Raw genomic sequence first — 13446 nt, 5'->3', positions numbered from 1 at the left:
CCAACATTGGCTTAGTAATTGACAAATAGACTAGGTTTAAGCCACATCAAAAACTGAAAAAGGGTGAGAGAGACATGGGAGGGATCTGATGAGGAACCGAGATGTAGTGGGATTGTTCTGAAGGTGTTAGAATTTAGACTGAGGTTAGAGGAAATGATTTATTGATCAGCCAAAAAGATAGTTCATAGAGCTAAGGAGGGTATGGCAGTGACTGATGAGTTTAAGTTTAAGGAAGGGCATGGATTTGAATGTGAGCGTTCGTTATGGAGGAGACCTGAAAGCAGCAGGATTTTGGGTCCTGTGGGGAAGTAGCCAATGTGATAGACAAGCGGTGTGGATGATAAGAAAGTGAATTGAATGAAAAGCTTGGTTTTACTGGATAAGGGGAAGGACTTGGGAGCGTTGCAGGACTGGAAGGAAACTTGTTGTAGAGAACAGGTCAGGAAGAGTGGAAAAGAAAACATTGGTGAGAACTAGAGCATACTGCCAATGTGATTCTAAAATGGAATTCAGGATGACACATTCCATTTCTAAATGGAATATAAGTAAAATATAGATAAATATAAGTGAAATCAATAAGAAGAGCATCTCTCCTCCTTTACTAATGGATCCAAATGGAGGATGACAACATATAATGTTTTTCAGCCACAATAGGTAGGTGCAAGGGTTTCAAGCTGTTGGTTTAGCATTTTTTGCTTTGTTTTAAATAGACATTTATTCTAAGAGTAACAACGTTTAACAATTCTGCAAGACTGCAGAATCGCAGATTTCCAAAACACACAATGCTTTCTGCATGTTTCAAAGTTAAGCATTCAGAATTTAGAAGATGCCAGAATGAAGATTTTTCTGAACAATAGGAGTAGATGGTGAAGAGTAGACCATTTAATAGAAAAGTTTGGTACTTGGTCTTCTGGGTCAGAAGAAAGTCCTTGAAGTTTGAAATTTTTGGACAAAGAAGGAGTTCCAGCTCCGAAACAGTCTGGTCATCTCATGGCCGCAGATTGGGAAAACCATTGTCTCTTCAAGGCATTCCCAGGGAAAGACTGTTTGAGAGTCACCATGGTGCAAGTTGGGTTTCCCTGTGAGCTTGCCAAGTGGGTGGACTGTGTGCTCAGAGGAAATTAGGCAGGTTTCCAAGCGTCTTCTCTGGTTTCTTCTCTCTTTTTTCAGTGCAACTGTTTCTGGGAAGTATTTGTATTTCTTTGAATTTACGTATTCCACAGGTTAATCTTGGTACTCACACATATTTAGCAGTGAGTGCTAAGCCTCTCTTCCCACCCATCCCACACCTCCCATACCTCCCATCATGACTTTTCCCAGTTTGGGTATTCATAAATGTTCTCTTCCATGTAGGTTATTTGAAGTCTAGTAGGTAGTTCTGAGCACACAGTACCCGGTGCTTTCAGTGAACACACCAGTAAGATATCCGTATTCCAGCTGATCAGCTGTTTTCACAGAAATGTTGTTTAAATATTTATCCTAATAAATTTTATTGAAGTTGACTGGGTTGAAGAATAATGAGAGGGGAGGGAAAAGTAATGCACACAAACCCATATCTGTATATGAATTTAGTTTTTAAGTGAAGCCTGTCTGACAGTTTCAGAACATAATTTTCCCTGAAGGATTCGACATCCCTGCTTCCTAATGTATGTGATACAGAAGGGAATTTGGGAATTATCTGTTACAGCTTCAAGTAGCTACTTCTGGTAGAACTGTGGCTGTTTGTCGAACAAACATACCCTTCAAAAGATCTTCATATGCTCTCAAAATACAGGTTCTCATTAGTGGATAATTGGGGCTGGAGAGTATTCATATCATGTGCTCAAGTATTTGGCAGTATTTGGCCAGTACTTCAGACTGGAAAATGAGACCCTGTATGATGTAAATTCCTGTTTACCTGTCAACTTCGCTGTCCTTAACAACAGTTACTGGCATTGCTAAGGGCATCTTTTGAGTCTGATTTTAGTTTATCTCATAATGAACCATGAGAGAGAATGTGAGATGATTTTTCTATCTCTGTTTTAGAAAGAAAAGCTTTTTCAATTTTTTAGTGAAGAAAAATACAAGTTAATATTATATGGTTATGTTATAGACCAAACACTATTGTCCAAAAGGTCATACCAAATATATTTTTTAGTCTATGACATTGAAGTATGTCAGGATTGGAAATGTGTCATCTTAAAAGCTTTTTAAAAAGTATATTTTTCAACATAAGTATCTGTTCGATTTTGTATCTCATTATATTTAGTATTTTTAATTCCTTAAGAATATAATATTTCGGAAATAAAATGTTGACTTCAAAACCAGTCTTTATTTTCATTTTAACAAATTTTCAGAGTGTTATGGAGACTTCATCATGTCTTTAAGTGCCAAGACCATTCATAACAGCATGTTTTTGTAATCATTTCATCATAGCTGAGTTAATTTGGCACGGTTCTGTCAGTATCATTTTTAATTTAAAGAGCTTCAAGGTAATGTGCAGTCTCTTCTTTGCATTAAGTGGGAACAAGCCCAAGTTTTACATCAAATATGAATTCCAAATAGTCAGAGCTCTTGCTTTTTCACGCGAGGCCTCAGCAATATTAGCAAAGTTTGGCAAAAACAATGCTTTTGTTTCAGATTTTAAATGAAAGATTCATTTGGCAAGTCCAAACTTGGAATTTCTCTTTGGTTTTTTCTGGTGGGCTGGTTTTGGCAAAATGATAAAGGTTATGTGGAGCATTTTTCTTTGGCAGTAATGCCATTTTGTTCCTGTCATTCATTCTGAAGGGTTGAGATAGCCACACTCATCATCTTTTGCTGGACTGTACTGCAGTATTCTTCTTCTGATTCACCGTTATGCTTTTTGACGAACAAACTTAGAGAGTAAGGAAAGTAATCTTCAGACTAGAAGTATATGAAGCACTTGACCTTAAAAGAGCTGAAAAAAGATGTATAGATATAATTGACAACCTGTTGGAGTACAGTTTAGCTCCCTTTGAAGGTATTTTCTGACAGACTTCTGGGTTGCCTGGTTCTTGTGTTTATCAGAGATTCGTGAATTTTGTGCAAAGTGCTAAAACCTCCCAAAGGCATCCGGGGCAGAGTCCAGCTGAACATGGCACTTATAAAATCGGGGTTGAAAAACATTCTTGCATTTCCTGATTGTGATATTGTAAGAGAGATAAAAATACAGCTGCTTAAAACATTTAATTCAATATCAGTCTTAAAAGCAGAAAAATTGGGTATGAGCACTATAATATATGTAAATAGTGCTGTGCAATTTACGTGATATTGAAGAAGCTTATTGAACAAGACCTCTGATGTGACGAGATGTAGTATAAAGCAGGCATGCTTTAGAACCTATAAACAAAAGTGTGCCTTGTAGTTACAAAGCATTACAAAGCAGAGTTTCAAATCAAGCTGATTGCATCATTTCAAAATCTGAAATAACTGCATAAGAATATGGAGCTGTAAGAAAAACAAGGAAGCTATAAAGCATGTTTCAAGTCTGTTGAAATCTATAATCACATGTAAATCTGCTTCTTAAAGTTTTGGAAAATATTTTTAATCAATCAATGCATTAGGTTTTCTGGAAAGCAGACCTAAAGGGTATATTTTAAAGTGTTAAGGAAAAAAGCCAGTTTTCTTGTAGGACTGCTTTCCCCACTAAGTGTCATTTGACAAAGGCAGGAGATCTCCCACTATTTTTCTTGAGGAGCCTATGTTCCCATTTTGTGTTGTGATCAGAATATCAAGCCACAAAGTTACAAAATTCTCTTACAGAATTTTCTGCTATTGTTGAGAAATTCATTAATCATTGAACAATTGAGCTTTGTGTAAAACGTCGCAAAGAACAGCTATGTAGGGGCCCTGGAAACATTAACTAGAAGGTGTTTGGATAGACACAATCTTATCAGTGAGTGAAATCGAATGTCACACACTTCAGCTGCTAAGGAGTCATCAATCATCCTTAGGAGAGCAGGAGGAGTATTCTGTGTTTGCCTCATTGATCTCAGGGAAGGAGGCTGCTCCTGCCCCTCTTGCAAGCATGACTGATGGCTCCTTAGGGTTTGAAGCTGTGTGACACTTGATTTAGGGGCTGCTGTCATCACTTGTGAGGCAGGCTGCCACCTCTCCCCTTTAAGAGCCCTCTTGGAAGGGTTCTTGATTAAGTCATGAAAAAGAGAGAAACCTTCATTTTCTTCCCAAATCGAATTCGCCGTAGTTCCGCGTAGCAGTTTACATATCTGTTTAATTCTGTTTTACAAAGGATATGTCTCATTACTGTTTAGAGATTATAAATAAAATAGACATGACACATTAAATGTCAAAATCAGTTTCTCAATTTCACTGGCAAATAGAGTGGCTTCTTCGTGCCTAGACAATGTTATGGGCTGAGGTCTAAACAGTTCTTAATGAGACTATAAAATGAGAACTACTTGCACCACAAGGATAGCCTAAAAACTTGGGAAGCCACCATTATTCATTCTCTAATTTGTACGAATCTTTGAATTGAACCAGGAAAGCTTGTTTTGTATGGAGCCTATCTACTTTAGCTTCCTCAGGTATGTAATGCAGTGCGTGAACATTGTTCGATCTGTTGCTGAGCTGCCATGGAGAATATCCCTGGTAGAGTCTGGTCTAGGTGACTTTTCTAGTAATTTATACTTCTGCTATTAACTGGGAGGAAAAATTACTTATTTCCTCAAGATTTTTTTTTTTATATGCTGCAGGACAGCTACTGGGATAGCTATGTGGGTACTGCTGGGTATCTGCATACCTGTGATTTAAGGAATTTGAGAAATTTGATAAAGACTTTGAGAAGTCTTTGCATTACTGAAAAACTATTCATACAAATGTCGTGTTTCAAGTTTACGTTTTTAAAAATTTGGACAGGTGAAAAAAATCCAAAGATCTCTGAACCTCTTTTGCATTAGAGTACTTCCCAATACCCTCAAGCTTGAAGAAATTCTGTCTGTAAGAGAATTGCATTTTTGTTTCAAGGTATTAATTATTGGATATGTATTCACGTGTTTTAATTTGTAAAGTAATGTTAACTATTACAATATTTATTTTGCCCCCATGTATTCTTTCAACTATCTAAAAGAAATTGCAGAAAGGCATACAATTTAGAATGTGTGCCTATGTAAAGGAGGTGTGAAGTGATAAGTGTTGCAGCTTCTCTGCTTTGCTAGCAGGAAACACTGCCAAACACTGTATTTGTTTTGCTGGTATTTTTAGCGCAATACAAAATGCATTCTTGAGAAACAACAGAACATTTATTTTCTGGACTGAGGGTATTTCAGAAGGGAGACTACAGGGGATTAATGGCTGTAAATCAAACACTTTGGGGTGAATTTCTGTGTCTCTTTGTTGGTGTCAAGGTGGAAATCCATAAGCAATAGTGTGGTATGTGCCAATGTGGAATTCCGTAATAAGCAATAGTGCAGTATGTACTTGAAATGTTTTGATCTTGGAAAGAAAGAAAATTTATTTTTTAATACTTTAATGGCATAGTGTTATCATCAGCTGGCACAGATGTGCTTAAAAGGCTGGCAAAAAAATTGCTGGCATTTGATGATTGCTACTTAGGCAGCTTGACTCACAGCAGGGATATGCAACGGAATTGATATTAGAGGGTGAATTTTCATTGTAATCGTCATTAGAAACCAAACTTTGCATTGCAGGTTGCTTAAATAGATTACCCCACTGAAAGTAAAGGGGGACAGTCGTTTCTGTGCATGCTGTTGTAAAATGTTGCTCTGTGTAAATAGATGCGAGAATAGGAAGAAAGGAACAGTATAAAAATACCGATGTCTTTATATCACGTTATGGTCATGCCTCTATACAGACGTACGTGTAATGAGTTGGGAAGGTGTAAAGTCTGGAGGAGAGAAGCAAACAAGGAGTGTGGAGCCAGCACAGAGGAGCGTAGGGAAAAGCTTGGAGGGCGGAGGAGTGGAAGCTGTGGCACAGCCGGTGAGGGCAGTGGAACGGCTGAAGTGCGTTTGCAATCAGCAGAGATACCAAGGGGAAGGAGCTTCCATTGAGGGACAAGCTGGCTGCTTGGTCCCCATCAAACTGTTCGCCCCTAAAACACTTCTGCCACCGCCTCGGTTACCTCTAGGAGCTGACTGCAGTTTGGGGACATACCAGTCCAGGGCACCCTTGTTCTCAAGGAGTTCTTCTTCAAGGTGTGCTGGTGGGAGCCGGGGGGAAGGAAGACAGCAACTGAACTTGCCTAGCATCCTTATCTTGGGGTAGTTTCTGAGTTGCCAAGTATCAGGGAGTGAAAATACTTGTCTTAGAGAGATGGGCTCTTGGTGCCAGCAGACGACTCTCCTCCTGCTACCCCTGAGAGCTGTGTTTGGTTCATCTTCTAAAAGTAGTGTCCTGACTCAAAGTAGAGCAGAGGTTTCATGGTTTAATACAAGACTTTCCTGCTTAGGCACCGACTCATCCTGTCCATACATAGAATTATTTTGTAGCTGCTTAAATAATTTAGGTCGAAATGGCAGTACAGTCTTGGGGGACTCGCAGGACTTAAGTTTTTGTATGTATGTGTATATATATGTGTGTGCATGTATGTTTGGGGGATGATTTCTTTCCAGATTTGTCTGCAATAGATGACTTGGCTCTTAAAATTGACTGAAATATACAGTGACAATTGAACTAGATAGTATCAGGCACTTCTGGATTGGCAATCTAGCATTTTAATTATATCAATAATTTTGGAATCCAAAGAGCAGAACTATAGTTTAAAGTGTGGGAAAGTAACTATAAATTATGTCCTGGCGGTCCGTGCTCCTTCAATCACTTCCTGACTATGTTTACTCAGTTTTCAAGCCAAAATGAGCTTTTCTAACTGCAAACATTGCAAGCCAATCTTGATCTATAAAATGCAACCTGTTGCTTAGCCAGTAAAAAAGCTGGACTCCAGAAATGGTCTGGGATTTCTGTTTCTAATAGAGCAGATCATAACTCTTATTACTACATCATTGTAGTCTTGTCAATGGGAGTAATTATTTTGCTGGTAACTTTAGCAGATGGTGATGCATAGTGAAGGCAGGTAGCAACAGTTAAAAATATTCTTTTGGAGACTACTGTGCTATATTTCTAATGTAGACGCTGGGGCTGCAGAGCTAGGCAGCTGAAAGGAAGACTGAGAGGAACTGGCTGTTGATTTTCCATTGCACCTGGGGCAGAGCATCATATAAGCATTTGAAATTATCTGGGGAACCTGTGGACACGAAAGCTCTCACGTAATGGGAATGCGTTCTGGTCATAGCCCTGCGTTGCTGCATTGCTACTGCTGCCCAGGGCAGTCAGGTTAGGAGCGAACTATGGGTTTGGGTTTTGGTTTTTTTTGTATACATGAGGGTTTGCCAGAGCCAGAGGACCGCTTGGGAAAGAAGATCAGAAGATTTCTATTATCCTTGCACTATTAGGAGTAGGAAGGGTGGAATAAGGACCTACCCATCGTTGATACTGTTGCTAACAGAAACCTGGATTTTATCATTCTGCCTTTATTCGCTTAGTAACAGAGGAGACTTTTCAAGTATATTGGGCAATAGTCCTGCATTTTACTTTCTTGTGGTGGAGCGCCAGATGTATTGTCATTTGAGATTTATGTCAGCAAAAGCCTGCAGTTGCGCGTGCTTTGCTCTTTGACCTGCATCCTCCTTCCTCCCTTTCCTCACCAGTCAGCTGCTGTCCCTCTGCCGCTAATTTACATCCCCAAATGAATGAAGCTTAATCTCTAAACCTTAATCCTCCTAAAACCAGCTGAACTTTGTGATCCTATTTTGACTTTGCAGGAGATTTAAAAAAAAAAAAAAAAAAAAAAAGGTTGAAAAAATGTCCTTTCACTTCTAAAGAGAGTGGCCATAATTTTTATTTTTGGGGGACTTCCTGCGAGTGCACCGGCATTTTAGTGATCTGTGTATTTTTCCTTGTTATTTTATTTTTTCACATTGACCATCATCGTCTGGGGTTTCTGTTTTAGTTCTGCCTCCTTGCTGTGCAGCATGTTCTCCTGGCAGGGGAATCTGAGGAAGAGGGGTTTCCAAGGAGACCTTGCTCTGATGTAGCAATGTGGAGTCAGGACAGAGCACTTTCCCAGCATAGTATTTCATAGATGAACATAGCAGTGAGTGAAAATTTTCCTAGCTCCCCCTCCTAAAAAGTAGTGATTTTTACTTCAGGAGGCAGGCAGTGTCCAAATGAGCCGTGCCCTTTCTGCCTGTAGGACTCTATTGGTATGCTGGCAATCTTGCCAGATTTCAGGCAGCAGAGGAGGATGCTCCTCCACTTTGAATCCGGTAGGTTTACATTTCTCCTCTTATCCTACATTGCACAGTGAATTGGCAATATTCATCTTGTCTTTTGCCTAGGTGAATTATCACAACATTAAAATGTGAATGCAGTATATCTCTGTGAAGTTACCATTTTTTGGTCTACAGACAAAATCAGAGCTGGCCTGAGAATCAGAGTTTAAATCTCTGTTAATAAGGATGTTGTAGAGTGACAGAGCAGAGAGAAGCTCTTCCTCAGACAGAGGGTGAAGTGCGTCAAACCGCTGGAGCTCAGCGTGAGTACAAGCCCCTCATGTAAGCCTGTAGGCAGAGCTTAGCAAGCAGATTCTCGTGGCTATGGCTGGTACCCCGGCTGCCTGTGCTGCTCTCACTTCTAGGCTGGATTATTGCAACTTTCACATTTTGGAAAGTTTGGTGGGTACAGAATGTGATTGCTGGCTCACTCAATAACATGTCGTGTGGAGAGCACAGGCTGGGGAACCCCAGGGTTACTTATTTAAAGAAATGAATGTTATAAAATGTGCAATATTTAACTTTGTAATAGAAAGTTGAATAGGAAGTTGTAACAGAAACAGGAGAGAATTGTACAGCGTAGCATTAAATGTGGGAATGCTCAAGCAACCAGAAACAATGGGATAGCTTATGAAAGGAAAGGAAAAAACCATAAAAATGAGGTTCTCCTTGGTGGAGATCTCATAGTCAAGCATCTCATTATGATTCCTTGGAAAGACAGTACTCTGCACAGCTGTTAGCCACGTAAGAGAGAAATATGTATGTGCATATCCAAATGTGAATATTCAGTTACTAATCCAGTTTCCTCAAATACTTGGCATGGAGCTTTCAGCAGTACTTGTTAGCTTGAAAAGAAAAAAAAAAATTCCCCTTGAGAAACTGCGTTCCAAAACCTTGATTCTTATTATGAAGTGAAGCAACTTTCTTGTGGCATAAAAATCATTATGCTCTGGGTAAAAGTTTTCAAACATATGGCCCACAGAAATCGCAGGCTTCAGAAAGATTTCTCTTTAACAGTATGTATACAATTTATCTTTGCACGTGGAAGCTGCACGTCAGATAATAGGCATTCTTGCAAAGTGTGATTCCTTGTGGAAAAAAAAAAAAGTCTTCAGTCTTCACCTTCAGATAAGACCCTGCAAAACTGCATTAGAGAATATATCAAATGGTACAGAGACAGGAGAACGGGTAGGGAAGAATGGAATCCCGCCTACGCTTCTTGTTCTGCTATTGGCACATGACCATACTGTATAGACTGCTTGATCACAGGGTTTGTGGGGTCTTTTTAATAGCTAGGCTGAGTTACAGAGGTGAAAGTATGATTTGTGCATTTTGTCAACTACATAAGCTTTAAACTCACTGGTTTGAATATGTTTAATGTCTTTCTCATTATACATTGCACAAAAATAGAGCTCTATTTCAAAGCGACGTACATTATCTTGTTTTTTCTTCCTCTGAGATGCCTAAAGAAAAGAAGAGACATGATCTATTCCAAGTCTGTGAATGAATGTGTAAAATATAGTTATCTGATGAGGCCAACGGTATCTTTTCATAAAGACTTTAAGTAGCCAGCCTTTGTGTCCCTGCACAGTCTTTATGGTTGAAGAGCTTTGCCTGTGTTTTGCTGCTTTTCTCATCAGTGCCTTAATGCCTGCTGATTAAGGGGTCATAAATCTTTGTGATATTAGCAGAGGAGTCCATTTCCATAGCAAATGACAACCTTTCCCTGCCTCCTTTTAACTGTTATCACACACATGCGGCAGCTACTTGTACATATCATTGTCACACACGCACCATATATTCCGTACAACGAATGCGCTCTTCCTGGAAAACTGAACCTCTTACCGCTGCTAGAGAGTAGCCTTTACTCTTGAGGTCACCTAACTTGGCAAGTCAGTGAGTTAATGGGTCTGAAAAGATTATCCTAGACCAAAGTTGATGTAAACATTCTCCTTTCAATGTAGAACGTATGGGCTTGGATGCCTTTCATCTTTCGCTGCACATTCCAGATGTTTGCTGCTTTCCTCTCATCTTATATACATGATGGGATAGATAATGTACTGAGTTCAGATTTATGTCTAGAGCATGATGTGTTTGTACTCTGCTTCATTACACCTTCTTTTTCCCTTTTATTTGGGAAAGGAGAAGTACCTTAAAAGCCTTTTTTTAGTTCAGGTTTGATTTGTTTATTCAGTGCTTTCCAAAAGCAGTCTGGTTAGAGTCCCTCATCCCCTTCATTTCCTCTGCTGTTCCCCTGCAATATATCTCCTTTCAGTCGAGGATGACTCTATGCTCTATGTAGTGGTTTACTCCTTCGGCTGCTTTGAAAAAGTTCCAGAAGGCAGATCTCACAATTTGCTTGGGGAAGGTCCTTGTTTAAGGAAAAAAAAAAAAAAAAGTCACCAACATAAAACAGATCTTTAGCATGAGGTAGTTTGAGAATTAAATGCTAATTTTTCCCCAGGTGATACTCTAATATGCATTCACTATTTAAGATTATGGGGAACATATTAAAGGTATGATGAGTATTTCAGTTTTTATCTTCCACTGAATGTCAACAGTCCTTAATGGCTATGTGCTGTTAAAAATTTTACTTTGTTTTTGGGTTTGACCTGAAGGTCTCTGAAGCTGAACTACTGTTAACTTCTCTAGCATAGGGACAGTTTTGGTTTTTTGGGGTTTTTTTGGGTTTTTTTATCATCTCAATGCCTTTTATTTTTCCCAAACAGGCATGTTAGGTCTATTAACAAACACCAGAATCCTCAGACCACAGTTATTCCTCCTTTGTCCTGTTTTTCCAGTCTTACTTATTTGACTGTGAGTCAATCCAGAATAGATTTATTTTTTTTCCCCTCAACTCAAGGATGATGCAAACACACTTGATGCAAAACCAAAATGTCTACTCAAATATCGACAAAAGGTATTTAAAGAATAAGGAAATGTGCTCTGAGCTAGGACGCCATCACCATCTGAAAAAATAATTGTTTATATTGTTATATATCTTGTTTCTCTTAAATTAGACAATGGTGTTGTCCAATATAAGATCCATCTATTTGTCATCAGATTTGTGGAAAAACTGTTTTGGAGGATGTTTTCCCCACAGCTTTCTTGATTCTGCAGTATGCTACCGATTTCTCATAATTTCTAAATTTCTCATGAATTGCTAGATCACCTTACAATTTTAAATATCCTATTTGGTCAGCCTTTAAGGATCGTATAACTTAGCTCTGGTCAAAGAAGGAAATTCATAAGAAATAAACTGTCAGGCTGAAAGAAATTTGCAGTAAATGAATTGTCACACTAAAAGGGGCTTGATTATTTTATTTCCCTTGGCAGTTTTCTAAGTGTTTGCAGTGAATTCAGAAATCACTCTCAACAAAACTATCTACTGTCTGGATCTTGGCTTCTCAGGGCTGCGTTACGGGGAAGCTGAAATTTCTATCTAATACACTGTTGTGTATGAAAACTTGTATTAAAAATACTCAAAAGAAGGGACTTGGCAACTATGGTTGTCCAGAGAGTAGTTCTTTTCCATCGGTATTTTAAATTGGTTTTGTGCCTAATTCGTGTGGCTAATTCATTAAGCGCTGTTTGTTCAAGGTTTTAGTAGCCTCCTCTTTGTCTCCGTGAGCCTTCTGCGGGAAGAGAAGGCAAGCTTTCGGTACGGTGCTCTGGAGTCCCTTGGCACAGTGTTATGGACGTAGGGCACAGCAAAGCCCTCCTCTCCCTGGTCTCACATAGACCTGTGAGATGGGGTCACTCTGCTGCACTGGGGAAGGCACTGGTGGTTGAAAAAAAGTGAGTCACTTTAACAAGTATAAACTCCCATGAAATAGTACGGAGTATTTTGTCTTATATTTGCTGTGTTTTCCATCACACTGTGGGAATATTATCTACTCGTGTTCTTATATTCAACAGTGTACTTCCCCATTCTAAATATAATGAATTAATAGTATGTTAAGTTAATGAATATATTAACTTAAGTTATGTTGCAATGAACACCAGTTTTAAAGTTTTGCTGTATGCACTTAAAATACTGAAACTAGAATTGTGCTAAGGCATAGAGATGGCCTTCTCTTGTTGATCCTGACAATTTAAGGCTTTAAGGATGTCTGTTTATGTGATATGATGAGATTATAGTATCGGGGAGAATGTCTGCCAGCCTTTAATGAAAAAATCAGAAGTCATATTTTACTGATTTTAATCTTCCGTAGTTGACTTAAAGGTAAAAGCTTGGGTTTTCTTGCTTTGCACTGATGTATTTAATTCTGATTTTAAAATACAGAATTCTGCTTCTGGTCTTCTATATAACAACTTTCATATCAACTTGCTTACATTATCTGAAACATAAAGTCAACGTTGCAGGCATGCATTTGGTTTTACATTATGACTTAGCCTGTTTCTTTGTCTTTCAAAATTCTAATGCAGCTTTTCCTTTCTCTTGTGGCAGGATGACAAGGACTTGGTTCATGAGTTTGTTGTTGCTGAAGGTCTGACTTGCTTAATCAAAGTGGGAGCAGAGGCCGACCAGAATTATCAGAACTACATCCTGAGAGGTAAGGGAAATGCATCCAAAGGTTGTTTTTATCGCTCTGAAGCTCTCAGAGGTCTGCCGCAACTTGCTGTGTTAAGTGTCTTGGAACACGTTTCTCAGTTTGGTCCTGATTCTTGCATGTTATGCAGGAAGATTAAGGGGGAATTAATACTCACTGCTGAGCAGGATAAATTGGAAAATTCAAATATTGGTAGTCTCTCCATTGTCCAGCTTTCTTGTAGATTGTACTGAAAATCTGTAATTCTAAGAAAGAAGAGGCATTCTAAAGCTTTCACCGGATAATTGTAGATGTCAAAGGCACAGAGCAAAATAACTTCTTGCAGTGTGATTAGTAGCTATGGAATAAACAGTGAGACAGTCATATCTTAAGGTCAGTTGCCTGGAAACTGATATTTTGGAGTTAAACAGGTAATCAGAGGTTTACATTCTGTTCTTTGCACTTAGAAGATAATGGCAAAGGTAGGGTTTGGAGACTGATGCGGAAAAGGTGTGTTACTGGATTAGAAACCTGATTTACTGTATTGTGGCCCAAATGAATGCATGCGATTTTCATCTAACCACAAAACCCAGGCTGCAAATTTG

The 13446-nt window shown here is 38.9% G+C and overlaps 1 protein-coding gene across 10 annotated transcripts in view; it reads left to right on the top strand.

Annotated features, from left to right (window-relative positions):
- The window catches only part of FHOD3 (formin homology 2 domain containing 3), a 397395-nt gene that overhangs the window by 181310 nt on the left and 202639 nt on the right, over nucleotides 1–13446 (top strand). For all 10 annotated transcript variants that reach the window (XM_030011913.2, XM_030011904.2, XM_030011902.2 and 7 more), the window contains exon 5: nucleotides 12760–12865. In XM_030011913.2, coding sequence (XP_029867773.1) covers nucleotides 12760–12865 — 106 coding nt within the window. The remainder of the gene's footprint in view (nucleotides 1–12759; nucleotides 12866–13446) is intronic.

Source organism: Aquila chrysaetos, chromosome 4, assembly GCF_900496995.4.
Source record: "Aquila chrysaetos chrysaetos chromosome 4, bAquChr1.4, whole genome shotgun sequence".
NCBI lineage: Eukaryota > Metazoa > Chordata > Aves > Accipitriformes > Accipitridae > Aquila > Aquila chrysaetos.
The sequence above is the reverse complement of the archived record's forward strand: the minus strand, read 5'-3'. Positions and strand labels throughout refer to the sequence as shown.